The 14,876-nt window shown below is 48.5% G+C and overlaps 1 protein-coding gene across 2 annotated transcripts; it reads left to right on the plus strand.

Annotated features, from left to right (window-relative positions):
• Nucleotides 1-807: 807 nt before the first annotated feature.
• POLR3D (RNA polymerase III subunit D) lies at nucleotides 808-9,795 on the plus strand. Of its 2 annotated transcripts, none has more exons than XM_012435316.2 (8): nucleotides 808-972; nucleotides 2,279-2,322; nucleotides 2,904-3,055; nucleotides 3,203-3,327; nucleotides 3,531-3,699; nucleotides 4,095-4,360; nucleotides 5,142-5,294; nucleotides 5,463-9,795. In XM_012435316.2, exons 1-8 carry the CDS (start codon nucleotides 808-810, stop codon nucleotides 5,583-5,585), a joined length of 1,197 nt encoding a protein of 398 aa, XP_012290739.1. In that variant the 3' UTR covers nucleotides 5,586-9,795. The 2 variants fall into 2 exon arrangements, with proteins under 2 accessions (XP_012290739.1, XP_012290740.1); XM_012435317.3 differs by lacking the exon at nucleotides 808-972 and adding an exon at nucleotides 1,656-2,186.
• The last annotated feature ends 5,081 nt before the right edge of the window (nucleotides 9,796-14,876 follow it).

Raw genomic sequence — 14,876 nt, forward strand, 5'->3', positions numbered from 1 at the left:
GAAGGGGGTCCCCAAAAGTGGGCGAGGCCGCTGTCCGCAGAAGTGTCCACTTCAAGGTCACCATGGAGAACCCGAGACCGGGCTCGGCGTGGCCCAGGACTCCCCAACTCTGAGTCCAGGTCTCGCCCTCTGCGCCGCGCCCCTCGCCCCATCCCGAGCAGCGACCCCAAAGCTCCCAGGAGCTACGCCGCGGCGATTCCTCACATTGCGGCGTGGCGGCCAACAAGGCCCAGGAGCCTGAATTCGGCGCCTCCACGCCCCCGCCCGGGGGGCTAACACCCCCCCGAACGCGGCGTCACAGCGTAGCCCAGACCGGACACCTCATTCTTTTTCGCCCTCTCAACCCAGCTTTTCCCGACTCCGGGAAGAACCGGGAAGAGAAGGCGGAGGGGAGCGAAGCGCCGCCTAATAAATACTGTGGCCCAGTCCCGCCCCCTGAACGTCACTTCCGCCCAGCGCCAAGATGGCGGCGCCCAGTCCATGCCACGCAGACTTCCGCCCGGTGCGGAGACCGAAGGCTAGTTACGGGTCGCGTCTCTGGTGAAGTCGTGAGGCGTGGTGGGGAGCCGCGGCCCGGGTGAGTCCCTGCCTGGTTCTTGGGCGGGGTTCCTGAAGAGAGGGCGTGTCGCGAGCCAAAGGCTCTCACCTGGGTGGTCTGGGGAGTCTTGCCACGTGGGAGGGGAGGAGCAGAGACTCCACTGGAGGACGCGCTGACTGGGGGACCGGAAGCCAGGTGGGTGGGGTTCCGCCAGGGTCCGCGTGTCAGTCCCCTCTGGTGATCTTGTTGTCCCTTCTCTGTCAGGCAACATGTCGGAAGGAAACGCCGCTGGCGAGCCCAGCACTCCGGGAGGGCCCCGACCCCTCCTGACCGGGGCCCGGGGGCTCATCGGGCGGCGGCCGGCGCCCCCCCTCACCCCCGGCCGCCTTCCCTCCATCCGTTCCAGGGACCTCACCCTCGGGGGAGTCAAGAAGGTACCCAACGGCGCGTTTCTAAAGAAACTCAACTACCTTGAATTCCAAGCCGCGAGATTCAACTAATGTTCGTGTAGTCCCTACTGTGTGTCTGGAGTATTGTTGGGCCTCACGCCTACCCCTCTAAATTTTAGGGAGCCTGTCCTACCTTCAAATCTAGGTACTGAGTAGAGATGTTGAAATGATTCTCAGAGGTGGTTGAAGGACAGAGAGTCCTAATTAGTTGACGTTGTTCAAAAGCGACTTGAACAGTGTTTATTTACTTTGATTGTGTGTTTGGACATCTATAAGAAACCCATGAAAGCCAGGCAGGCATAAACCTCGCAGTCTTAGAGGGTTCAGAATTCAACATCTCAAAGTGTGCAGACTTCTTATCTAGAGTATGATGAATCCTAGGCATAGCATTTGAGGCTCTGTGGTCTCTCCCATGTGCATATGACTGTGGATGTCAAGAGTAGCTCTGAAAGGGGTGGGGTCAGGTTGGCAAAAGAATAAAGCAGTCAGTTTTTAAAAACCTAACTGCGGCTGGGCACCATTGGTCATGCCTGTAATGCTAGCACTTTGGGAGGCCAAGGTGGGCAGATTACCTGAGGTCAGGAGTTTGAGACCAGCCTGGCCAGTGAAACCCCATCTCTACAAAAAATAAAAAATTAGCTGGGCATGTCTCTAATAAAAATACAACAATTAGAAGTGTGGTGGCAGGTGCCTGTAATCCCAGCTACTCAGGAGGCTGAGGCAGGAGAATCGCTTGAACCTGGGAGGCAGAGGTTGGAGTGAGCCAAGATAGTGCCATTGCGCTCCAGCCACAGCAACAAGAGTGAAACTCCCTCTCAAAAGAAAAAAAACACCTAATTTTGCCTTGGAAAATTGTGACAGTCTGTAATCCCCTGATTGAGAGTGTTGGCAGATCTGTGGTCTTCCCTACTTAGGTCTTGCTGCTAGAGCTGTTCCCTCATGATACTCACTGGTCTCTATAGCAGTTTGAAGATAAGAGGTGAGACTAGAGAAATTCCTTTGCTTTTAGAAGTCCCAGAGGCTGTTCTTTCAGAGGCAGAATCTAAGGCTGCTGATTAAAAATGAGTTTTGGTGCCCCTTCCTTTTATGTGTAACTCCACTGCCACCACACCATGACATGCCTTCTTTTCAGTCACATGTCTGTCTCTGTAAAACGGACAGCACTGTGGAATGTGCCGAAGACAGCCATGTTGGCCTTGGTCAGTAGACAGTGCCCTTTGGGAATTTTTATTTTCCTCTGTACTTTGGGGTCAGAACCTAACAATCAGTGACTCCTGTATTTTGCTTTCAGAAAACCTTCACCCCAAATATCATCAGTCGGAAGATCAAGGAAGAGTAAGTAGCTAGGCCTTCTGAATACTTGCCCTATATTTACTTTCTCTGAATATGGGGCTTTGGGGGAAGTAACTAGGTTTGTGGCTCTGATATTTAAATTTATGTTTTTAGTTCTTTTCACTAGTGATTTTCAATCCTGGCTTCTAGGTGATTCTGATGTGCAAGTTTAAAAAAAAAATACTGGTGTCTAGGGCTCCATCTCTAGAAATTGTGATTTAATTTGTTGGCAGTAGAATGGAGTGATTCTCTTTGATGGCCAGAGTTGAGAGCCACTAGTTTAAACAAAGATGTATCACACTTTCCCTGAAGTTCCTTTGGATTTCTGCCTTCCTGCTTTCAGTCTCAATGCAAAAAAAAAAAATCTACATTTTTGGACAAGGTAAAGTAAAGCAAACTGAAAAAATCCTGCCTCATCAAGGAAGTGAGAAAAGTGCTAAAATTAGGATTAGATTCTGCTTCTCATAGTGTAATTATTGGCTCAGACTCTCCACTGTCTTGGAGTGAGGTGGTATGGGAGATTAAGGCCAGTTTTTGGAGACACAGTGAGTGAGTGGTTTCCCTTAATCCATTCTCTTTTCCAGGCCCAAGGAAGAAGTAACTGTCAAGAAGGAGAAGCGTGAAAGGGACAGAGACCGACAGCGAGAGGGGCATGGACGAGGACGAGGCCGCCCAGAAGTGATCCAGTCCCACTCCATCTTTGAGCAGGGTCCAGCCGAAATGATGAAGAAAAAAGGTACGAAGAAGGAATCAGTAGTGAATTTCAGTTCAGACTGCCCAAGAGAAGGGCAAGAGCAGTGGAATTTCCCCGCTCCCAGTTCAGTTTTCCTTGCTGTTGGCGTCTTCCTGATTGATCCCTAGTGACCTGGGTGATTTCCCACAGGAAACTGGGATAAGACAGTGGATATGTCAGACATGGGACCTTCTCATATCATCAACATCAAAAAAGAGAAGAGAGAGACAGACGAAGAAACGAAACAGATCTTGCGCATGCTGGAGAAGGACGATGTGGGTACCCGGAGGCTTGGGCAAGGGGCTTCCTTGTGGCTGTAGAACAGGGCTTCTGGGGAGCCAGGTGAGGGGCAGAAGAGCTCACTGATGTCCTGGAATCTGGGGGAGCAGCAGGAATCTTTGGTTAGAAAGGGACTAAAGCAGACTTCGATCCAGGTGCGTGTGCTAGCAGGCTGGATGACCCCAGCTCTTTTTGGCAGTTCCTCGATGACCCCGGGCTGAGGAACGACACTCGAAATATGCCAGTGCAGCTGCCACTGGCTCACTCGGGATGGCTTTTTAAGGAAGAAAATGACGAACCAGATGTTAAACCATGGCTGGCTGGCCCCAAGGAAGAGGACATGGAGGTGGACGTACCTGCCGTGAAAGGTACTCTGTGTCCATTAACTTCTCATCTCCAATTCCATGGCTACTCCCAGGAATCCCTGGCATCAGGCATCCCTTGCATGGGGCCCTAACTGCTGCTTATGAGCAGGTCCTCCCTTGCTGGCTGTAAGATACAGGAGCTAAACGAAGATGCTTGATTCTCCCTCACAGAGGGTTCATGTGTTGACGTGGAGCAGTGGGCCCAGCCTCAGATGTCCTTTTTTAGTTAAGTCACATGAGACTTGAACGTGTTGTCTTGTGCCCCTCTCTATAACCAGTCCCTCCTTCCCACTCCCTGGCTGAATGATAGTGGAATAGATGGGGGCAAAGGGCTGGTAACAGTAAGCTGGTGTGGAGGGTGGTCACATGATAGCCTTCCATTTCTATCACCCTGGCAGTGAAAGAGGAGCCTCGAGATGAGGAGGAGGAGGCCAAGATGAAGGCTCCTCCCAAAGCAGCCAGGAAGACCCCAGGCCTCCCGAAGGACATATCTGTGGCAGAGCTGCTCAGGGAGCTGAGCCTCACCAAGGAGGAGGAACTGCTGTTTCTCCAGCTGCCAGACACCCTTCCTGGCCAACCGCCCACCCAGGACATCAAGCCCATCAAGACAGAGGTACAGGGCGAGGATGGCCAGATGGTACTCATCAAGCAGGAGAAGGACCGGGTACGCCCAGGCAGATGCCTGTGGGAATAGAGGCAGGGACTGGGAGGGGAAGTGTAACCTGTAGTGGGAAGCAAAGCCGTGCCACCCTGGCTGAAATTGGACAATGATGGTTGGTTATTCTTGGAGCCTGCAAGAGCCATGGGACTTTGTGCCTCCAACCTCAATTGTGTTTGTATGTGGGGTGGGTGTGTGTTTAATTCTTATGAGGAAATACTTTAAACACATACAAATGAGAGAACATATGGCCAGTTGCGGTGGCTCATGCCTCTAATTCCAGCACTTTGGGAGGCTGAGAGAGGATCACTTGAGGCCCGGAGATTGAGACTGGCCTGCGCAACATGGTGGAACCCTGTCTCTACCAAAAAATATATAAAATAATTAGCCAGGCATGGTGGCATGTGCCTGTAGTCCCCACTATTCGGGAGGCTGAGATGGGAGGATGGCTTGAGCCCAGGATGCAGAGGTTGCGGTGAGCCAAGGTCGCACCACTACACACCAACCTGGGCAACAGAGCCAGACCTTGTCCCCAGAAAAATAGAAAACATAAACTGCTGTGTACCAGAAACTCAGCTTCACCAGTTACTGATATTTTGTCCATTTATATATTTGTTTGCTGTGGGTTTTGTATTTTAACTATGGCAGACAGCCCTAGGAGAAGGCACTCTTTGGAGAGCTCATTCTGACTTTTGCTGTGGCTATCTCTTGGTGGGTAGAAGCAGGTGCATGAAAGATGGAGGAAAAAGCTCCTAGCCCTGTGTCCATTCTCTGACTTTCTCCACAGGAAGCCAGACTGGCAGAGAATGCTTGTACCCTGGCTGACCTGACAGAGGGTCAGGTTGGCAAACTACTCATCCGCAAGTCTGGAAGGGTGCAACTCCTCCTGGGCAAGGTGACTCTGGACGTGACCATGGGAACCGCCTGCTCCTTCCTGCAGGTAAGAGCCTCCCTAGGGCCAGGGAGGGAGCCTTTAAGGAGTGGAGGAGCGTTGAAGTGCCGGTGCTAAATAAGGGAGGGGGTTCCTGGGAGTATCATGTTCCCATTCACAGCTCTACACGCTGTGCACGTGGTTGTGGTTCTCATCACCGTCTCTGTCAATTGGCAGGAGCTGGTGTCCGTGGGCCTTGGAGACAGTAGGACAGGGGAGATGACAGTCCTGGGACACGTGAAGCACAAACTTGTATGTTCCCCTGATTTTGAGTCTCTCTTGGATCACAAACACCGGTAAAATGAGCAGATGGAGGAGGACGGCGCCTGTGCCCACGGCTACTGCCTGCTCCAGACATTTTGTTCTTGTATCTGTGAGACCCAAAAGGGGCCCACTGAGCCTACGCACTCCAGCCTTTGGCAGCCATTGTCCCAGATTCCCCTGGGCTTCCTCCCACAGCAGCTGTCAATGGCACAGTGACCTTCCCGCAGCGTGGAGTTGGCATAGCCTTGCTGCTGGGGACTAGGCCCTGCTATTTATTTTTATATTTATGTCTTAATCTCTTCCACTGATGCATCCTACCAAGGTAGGTTGGGAGGGTCTGTGGGAAGGGGCTGGCTTCTCCTAGGGGCTGTTGGGCTGCAGGGACAGAAGTGTGAGAACTGCAGCTTCTGCTGATGCTCCGTCCCTCCTCCTAGAAGCAGCATAAGAGAGAAAGCAAGGATTGAGTCTGAGACTTAAGCAGTTGGTCCCAGCTCGCCAGTTCCTGGTTCTGCGTCCTTGAACAAACTACCTAACCTTTCTGAGCCCCCATTCATCATCCGACATGAGCATGAGCAGGTTCTGCCTTTCTGACTGTAAGATACATGAGCTGAACAAAGATGCTCGATTCTCCCTTGCAGAGGGTTCGTGTGTTGACATGGAGCAATGGGCCCAGCCTCAGATGTCCCTTTTTAGATAAGTCACTGGAGACCTGAACGTGTTGTCTCTTGCCCCTCTCTATAACCAGTACCTCCTTCCCACTCCCTGGCTAAATGACAGTGGAGCAGACGGGGCCAAAGGGCTGGTAACAGTATGCTGGTATGGATGGTGGTCACGTGATAGCCTTCCATTTCTATCACCCAGGCAGTGAAAGAGGAGCCATGAGATGAGGAGGAGGAGGCCACGATGAAGGCTTCTGGATGATACCTACCTCCCAGGGTTGGCTTGAGGATTCATGGGCTATTAGAGATGAAAACCCCTGCACAAGGCCAGAACCAGTAGGCACTCAATAAATATTCGTGTCCTTTTTCTCTACCTGAGTCTATATTCAAACAAAATAGAGATTCCAAGTCTCAAAAGCAGTGACTAGAGCTGCTCCCGTCCTTGCTCTTGCCCCTTCCTGCTGTATATCTGCCCTCACCCTGGACCTGATGCCCTAAATTTACGGGGTCAGGCTGTTCTATGCCTTTTTTTCCTGGCTCCTCTTGGCCAGGTGCTTCCTGTGTGAGTTGCTGTAATAGCTGCGGGTCATAGGAAGAGGTCAGAGACCCCTCCCAGCACCCTGCAAAAGCCTTTGGGGGACATGGTGTGCCAAGGACACGTTCTTGCACTCCTACCTTTGCAGCTATTACTCATGTATGAGCCGAAGTCAAATATTGCTCAAAAAAAAACTAAACCCTTGGTAAGAGAAGTTAGGGGTGTATTGAACAGTGGCCTCTTTGACACTTGGCTGATGATGCCCCCTTCAGAAACTTCAGGATCAGAGGCCTCCCTCTGTCTCCTGTCCTAGCACTGCCAGAGCCATCTACTCAGTGTTACTTTTTTGGGACTGTGATCTTGTTCCCTTTACTCAGTCATCGTACTGTGTTGTCCCTGGAGGAACAGCTTCTCCTCCTCTGTCTTGACAGTAGGGCTGGGGTTTTCCCTCGTTCAGGTGGGGAGATGTTTGTGGGTTAAGTAAAGGCCTCATGCGGTGGCATGTGTGGCTGTTAGACACTGATGACACAGCTTCCCTTTGCTGGTGTCGTGGCACATGGCTTCTGGGACAGAATGAACCACAGGGGCTCAGGAAAAACTGCTTCCTGCCTACCCCCATCCCCGATTTCTAGTGGCCCCTTAGATTTTGGGTACATCTTCCTTCAGGCTCACCTTCCTTTTCGAAGCTCCTCAAGCCTGTTACTCATTTGTCAAGGCTGGACTTTTCCTACAAAGCCCTCAACCTGCCCTCCCAGCAGCTATGAGACTGACCACATCGCCCTTTCTGGAGCTGAAGCTCATCTCAGCTCCATTGGATTGTGTTGTTCTGGGCTCTTCTCATTGTAGAGGACTGGAGCAGAAAGAGTTCCTTGGAAACATGTGCTGGGAAGCCCTCTTTGGTCAGCTAACCTTTGATTAGCTCTGGGCTGCAGCCCTTCCTTCCTTTAAATAGCTGATGCACTGCCAGCCGGTCGCCATTCTCATCCTCTCTTTCCGTTCTGTTTCTTTGGTTCAGAAATACTCTCTTCTGCTTTTTTTTGGATGAACTCAATTGCCCAATGTTAGATATTGGGTATTTTTCAATCTTTAGTTTTCTGACTCTTCCAAGAAAGTTTGAGGAAGAGCATGCACTGCTTTTGCGTTCATTTCGCCCATTCAGATGTCTTGTCTTGAACCTTATGACTCTGCATCAAAGTCCACACGGCCTGTCTCTAGATCCCTGATGCACAAATTAGGTCTCATCAATAAATGTGGGCAAAGAGAGGAGAGTCTGTTTTCTTGGTCGGGCTCCGAGGCATGCGTTTCTACCAACGAATATGTACAATTGGCAGAGGAGAAAAGCCCAAAGCCAGATTCATACATGAGTGCAAGTGGATGCAAATTTGCTTCTAACTGCATCCATGCATACACTTTTTGTTAAATAGAGAAAGAAGGGACAATAGGCTTGTGCAGTTTTCTAACTACATGATTAAGTGGCAGAGTCTGGGCTGTCGAGTCATGGTTGGGTTTGAATCTGACTTCACCAGTGAACTTTGGGTTGGAAAAAAATCACTTACCCTCTTTAAGCTTGATTTTATTTATTTTATGTAAGAATGAGACAGTAGTGACTGTTTTCTAATAGGGTTGCTTTTAAATTAGAGTGAACAGGAGGCATGTATTGGGTGCCAGACAGATAATTGCTTATAACAGGATGTGATCAGCACGAGTAACAGAAAATTAGCCTGACGGTGGCTTAAGCAATGAGAATGTTTATCTCACGTAGCAAGAAGTCTGTAAATAGATGGTTCTAGAGTTGGTGGAATCCAAAATGTTATCAGGATTTCCTTGGAACCGTTCGCTCTGCCATCCTCACTGTTGCAGTGTGGCTGTTGCTGTGCCAAGCATCATTCTCCAAATGACAGTGTGCACAGCCAGAGTGGACAGTGGCACAGGCGCGTTCTCATTCTGCTCTGCCCTTCTCCGGGAAGAAACGTCAGCAGCTCCAGCAGCCTCGCCCCATCTCTATAGAGTGAGACCACATGCCTACTCTTGAACCAGGCACTGACAAAGGGCATTGAGTGGACTAGTGTATCCCCTGGCACGGAGCACACTGTCACCCTTGAGGTGGGGTTTTGTTTGTAGGGAAGAAGCTGGAGTGGCAGTTGGATAGACCATTCATAGTAGCTGCTGCCATGTTCAAAAAATACTACAATGTCAAATCATAAAGTATTCATCTCGGCAGAACTTGTTAAAATGTTCAGTCACCTTTTATTCTACTAAATTCAATTTTAACATTTTAGTGTATATTATTTAAGATTCGGGAGCTACACGTACATGTTTGGTTTTTGTTTTTTTGTTTTGTTTTTTGAGATGTAGTCTCATGCGTATGTTTGTGTATATTGCTTACTGGTGGGGATTGGGCTTCTGTTGTACCCGTCACCCAAATAGTGAACGTTGTACTCAGGTAACTCTTCAGCCGTTGGCCCACTCCCACTCACCCCGTTTTGGAATGCCCAGGGTTTCTTATTTCCATCTTTATGTCCGTATGTACCCATTATTTCGCTCTCACTTATAAGTGAGAACATGTGCAATTTGATTTTCTGTTTCTAAGTACACTTAGTATAATAATCTCAAGTTCCATCCATGTTGCTGCCAAGGACATGATTTCATTATTTTTTATGACTCCTCATGTCTTATTTTAGTCTCCAAAATTTTTTATGTTATTTATAGTTATATAAATTATGTGGTTTAAATTCTGTGATATAAATTATGCAATGACTTACACCTATGATCCCAGCACTTTGGGAGGATCACCTGAGGTCAGGAGTTTGAGACCAGCTTGGCCAACATGATGAAACCCCATGTCTACTAAAAATACAAAAAATTAGCTGGGCATGGTGGCACACACCTGTAATCCCAGCTACTTGGGAGTCCGAGGCAGGAGAATTACTTGAACCCAGGAAGCAGAGGTTGCAGTGAGCCAAGATCATGCCATTGTACTCCAGTTTGGGCAACAAGAGCAAAACTCCATCTCAAAAAAATAAAAATAAAATAAATATGTGGTTTTATCATATACTCTGTCTCACTCAAAAATATATACAATTCTTTGGTCCCAGCTACTCAGGAGGCTGAGGTGGGAGGATCACTTGAGCCCAGGAGTTCAATACCAGCCAGACCTTGTCTCTGAAAAATAAATAATACATACCCACATCTGGACATATGCAGTTCCTCCATGTTAATGAGTGTTTTGTGTTTCACATACTTCTGAATTAGCTGAAGGAATTAAAAGGTAGCATCTTTTTTTTTATTTTAGGTGGAGTCTCGCTCTGTCACCCAGGCTAGAGTACAGTGGCTTGATCTCAGCTCACTGCAACCTCTGCCTCCCAGGTTCAAGCAGTTCTTCCACCTCAGCCTCCTGGGTAGCTGGGACCTACAGGCACTTGCCACCATGCCTGGCTAATTTTTGTATTTCTAGTAGAACTGGGGTTTCACCATGTTGGCCAGGCTGTTCTTGAACTCCAGACCTCGTGATCCACCTGCCTCAGCCTCCTAAAGTGCTGCGATTATAGGTGTGAGCTACTGCACCCGGCCAAAGGTAGCATCTTTTAATCCTTGGACCACCCCCAACATGGTCTGATTGAATTGGGCACTCAGCACTAGGCTCTTCAAAGGAAAAGAGGCTTCTTTCTTAGGACAGTGCACAGTGAAAGGGCGGCACCCACGCGGTTCATCCAGTGCTCCAACCAGTCCTGGTGTTGGATACTTCCACGTTTGGGGCATTTCCCCTCTCAAGATAGCTGTGCTAGTGACAGATGATGTGAACACCTCCTCTTGGATTGTGGTTCGGCTGCACAAGGCCCCACCAAAGTTCTACAGGTAAAGCATGGGGCCCAGAGGGGGCTCGGGTCTTAGGGGTGTCATCTGAAAAAATAGAGATGGTGATGGGATGCCACCTCTGCGTGGCCACCTTCTGCCTCAGCTCTTCTAAAGCATTTCTTTTCCCTTTCATTGGGGTAACCACTAATCTGTCTCCCCAAAAACGGAGTCAGAAGTTGGACTTTGTTATTTGGTCATCTACATTTAAGACCTAGTCAGAAAAAAAAAATGCAGTCTTTACATCTTGAGAAAGCTTACGTGAAAGAAAAAGAAAAATGCAGTCTTACATCTTGAGAAAGCTTACATGAAAGAAAAAAATGCATTCTTAAATTTTGAGAAGGCTTACATGAAAGAAAAAGAAAAATGCAGTCTCGATCACTGTTGGCCTGGAGACTTTATCTTATGTATTTTCCAGGGTTCACTGGACAAGCAGAAACCATTCTAGGCATTCTAAGCAGAAAGAGTTAATACAGGAAGATAAGTTTATAGACTCCTTGGAAGGCTGGAGGAGTGAGCCATAGGTTGAGCATCCAGGAATCAAAACCCCATAGAACAGATGGTAAGGGAGCTGCACCCTCTGCCATAGTCAGGAATGTGGAGACTCTGGAGTGCAACTGAGTTCCAGAACACAACACACTGCCACAGCTGCCAGCCAGAGCTGAGGAATCCCACTGCCTCAGCTGCCTCTGGAGAACCACAAAGCTGTAGCTGGACCCTGGCACACTGAAGAATGCCTGCCGTGTGCTAGGCGCCGCTGCAGGAGTTAGGACACGGCTGTGGTTAAACAGAAGGCTGTGTTCTGCGTGACCCTGCGCTCTAGTGAGGAGACGGGATAAGCATATGGAAGGAAGTTAGAAGGTGACAAGAGTTTGGAAACTTGCAGGGAGTGGAGGATTCTGGGTGGTGGCAGGCACGATGCAGCAAGTGGGATAGGCCTCCCTGAGAAGGTATCCTTTGAGGAAGTGAACCAGCAGGATCAGAAGCTGGTAGGGAGAGTACTCTGGGCTGAGCAAAGAGAGACAGAGATTGGCTGAAGCTGAAGGAGAGAGAGGTGGGACCTGGTCCTGGAGGGCTTTTAGACCACCATAGGGACCTTGGCTTTTTAAAGTGACCTGGTGAGCTGGCTGTGGTGTGGAGGTGAGGCGGAAAGCGGGGCTGATGGACTCTCTGGGCAGTGGGTGGCAGTGGCTTGGCCAGGCCACTAACAGCAGAGGTTCTGGGAAGCGATTGGATTCTAGATACTGATTTCAAGGGTAGCACCACCATGAGCCACTGATAGATTCAGCGTGAGGTGTGCGAGAGAGGAGTCAGGCTCACTCCATAGCTCTCGCAGTGGAAAACGGCCAAAGTAAAGAGGATGGCCTCAAGTTTACCTCCACCTTTCAAATCTCAACTCGTAAGACCTGAGGCATGCCCAGAATGCTAGCACAAGAGATTTAGGGAAATGTGGGTATTTCACTTTCTGGCCCCTGCAATTCAGCCACCTTACAAAGTGGTGAGGGAGTGGAGTGGGCGGGGGATGCCACCCAGCCATATTCATAAGAGTTGGCATAAGGATTTACATTTGAGTGAAGCTTCCTGAGACTGCCGTGCTGCCAACATAGTTTGCTCCAGTTCATTCCCTCAAAACAGTGTATCCCCAACGAAAGCACACTCAGTACCTACACGAGCCATATTCAGTGTGGCTCTCAGACCTTTCTCCAGGGCAAGATGATCGCAAGAATTGTTGTAGAAACGTCTCTTACATTGTACAACTCAACTTTAATGGTTATATTGGTACCCGTCTTCATACTATAAAAATCACCCAAGTGGTCTCCCATTTCTGGGACATTTAGTTTTTTCTAGTTTTTCATCATTTAAAAAAAAGATGTGGCCCAGCGTGTTGGTGGCTCATGCCTGTGATTCCAGCACTTTGGGAGGCCAAGGCTGGTGTATCACTTGAGCTCAGGAGTTTAAGACCAGCCTGGGCACCATGTCTCTACAAAAAAATAGAAACATTAGCCAGGTGTGGTGGCTTGTGCCTGTATTCCCAGCTACCTGCGGGGCTGAAGCGGCATGGTTGCAGTGAGCTGAGACGAGATTGCACCAGTGCACTCCAGCCTGGGTGACAGTAAGAACTGGTCTCAAAAAAAAACATAAACCTGTTAAATTGTTGCCAGTATCCTCAATTATTTCCTTAGCATTCTCTATTTAAAATGGTTTTCCTGACCAGCCTGGGCAACAAAGCAAGACCTGGTCTTTAGAAAAAAAAATTTTTTTTAATTAACTGGGCATGGTGGTATGAACCTACAGTGCCAGCTACTCTGGAGGCTGAGGTGCAAGGATCAGTTGAGCCCAGGAGTTTGCGAAGTCCAATTCTATGAGATTTTTAAAGCTTTTGTTAGATTTTCCCCTCCAGAATGTTTGCGTATATTCACCTGTGCATCAGCAGTGCATTTGTAAAGTTAACTGTGTAATTAAGGTTCCATTTTAAAACTATACAAATGTTAGGCTAGGTGCAGTGGCTTCTGCCTGTAATCCCATACTTTGGGTGGCTGAGGTGGGTAGATCACTTGAGGCCAGGAGTTTGAGACCAGCGTGGCCAACATGGCGAAACCCTATCTCTACTAAAAATAAAAAATTAGCTGGGCCCGTGGTAGCATGCACCTGTAATCCCAGCTACTCAGGTGACTATGGCATGAGAATTGCTTGAACCCAGGAGGTGGAGTTTGCAGTGAGCTGAGATCACACCACTACACTCCAGCCTGGGTGACAGAGTGAGACTCTGTCTCAAAAAAAAAATATATATATATATATACACACACACACACACACACACACACACACAGACACACACACAAATGTAATACACTGCCCAGTAGGATACCTGGCCTGTAATTGGCCCTCTGGATGGGTGCCTCTCTTCATTAAAGGGCTGAATGAGCTAGAACACACAGCTCCCACAGTTGTCATGTGTTCCAAAGTTAGTTGTGTTTTTCTGCAGCTAACTGTTATAATTGCATAGTTTAACTAAACTTTATACAAACCAATAAAATATGGAGGCTAAAAGTTTTACTGTTGAAAATATGGTAAATGCATAATTTTTATTAAACATATAAACTGTGAATGCTGAAGAAAGAGTTCTTATTTCTACAGAAACTTAAGATCAAGTCTTCGACAAGATTAAAGGTGAGGCTGGGCACGGTGCCTCATGCCTGTAATCTCAGCACTTTGGGAGGCTGAGGCAGGCGGATCACTTGAGGTCAGGAGTTCGAGACCAGACTGGCCAACATGGTGAAACCCTGTCTAAAAATGTAAAAATTAACCAGATGTGGTGGCGCACACCAGTAATCCCAGCTACTTAGGAGACTGACACAGGAGAATCACGTGAACCCAGGAGGTAGAGTGTGCAGCAAGCCGAGATCACTCCGCTGCCCTTTAGCCTGGGCAACAGAGCAAGACTCTGTCACAAAAAAGTGATAGAGGCTGTTGGTTGTTGAATATCTATCCACGCTTACCTTCTTCCATATAATGAACCTTGGCTTTTAGGACGGCACATATCATTCAATACAAAGACAACGTTTACGCAGCCTCTTTTGAGGGCAGGGATGACTCTGTCATTACTTTCTGGACAATGGTGTGTAATCATAAACATTATGGGGCAGCGCTAAGATTTGAATGTTTGTGACCTTCCAGAATTCATGTTGAAATTTAGTCCCCAGTGCAATAGTACTAAGAGGTAGGGCCGTTAGGAAGTGATCAGACTGTGAGGGCTCCTACCTCGTGGATGGGATTACTGCCCTCATAAAAGGGCTTGCGGGAATGTTTGTCCCTTTTCCACATTCCACCATGTGAGGACACTACAACAAGGTGTCCTGCTGGAAGCAGAGAGGACGAGCGCTCAACAGCCACTGGATCTGCCGGCATCTTCATCGTGGACTTCCTAGCTTCCAGAACTGGTAAAAGTACATTTCTATTTACAAATTACCCAGTCTGTGGTATTTATAACAGCACCCAGATGGACTAAGACGGAGCTCCCAGGAGCTTTCCCTAAAGGGGACATGATGCATGCCTCTGTTACTTTGCAGGGGTGGGGGAATTATGAACCTTTAAAGATTTATTTAAAAAAAAAACAACAACATAAACTACCATTCTCCTTGTCTGTTTACTCTCCCACTCCCCAGGGAGTACTGCTTACTGAGGACACTACTTATTGCATTAAGAAAATAGAAGCGGTTGGCCCCATGCAGTGGCTCACATCTGTAATCCCCGCACTTTGGGAGGCCGAGGTGGGTGGAT

Source organism: Aotus nancymaae, unplaced genomic scaffold (assembly GCF_030222135.1).
Source record: "Aotus nancymaae isolate 86718 unplaced genomic scaffold, 86718_ANA_hifiasm-v0.15.2.pri h1tg000079l, whole genome shotgun sequence".
Classification (NCBI taxonomy): domain Eukaryota; kingdom Metazoa; phylum Chordata; class Mammalia; order Primates; family Aotidae; genus Aotus; species Aotus nancymaae.

Excerpts from the sequence above, each read along its gene's own strand:
- POLR3D (XM_012435316.2), top strand. The coding sequence starts at position 808 with ATGTCGGAAGGAAACGCCGCTGGCGAGCCCAGCACTCCGGGAGGGCCC. Across the intron at positions 4,361-5,141 it reads TCAAGCAGGAGAAGGACCGG|GAAGCCAGACTGGCAGAGAA; the intron begins GTACGCCCAGGC and ends CTTTCTCCACAG. Across the intron at positions 5,295-5,462 it reads CCGCCTGCTCCTTCCTGCAG|GAGCTGGTGTCCGTGGGCCT; the intron begins GTAAGAGCCTCC and ends GTCAATTGGCAG.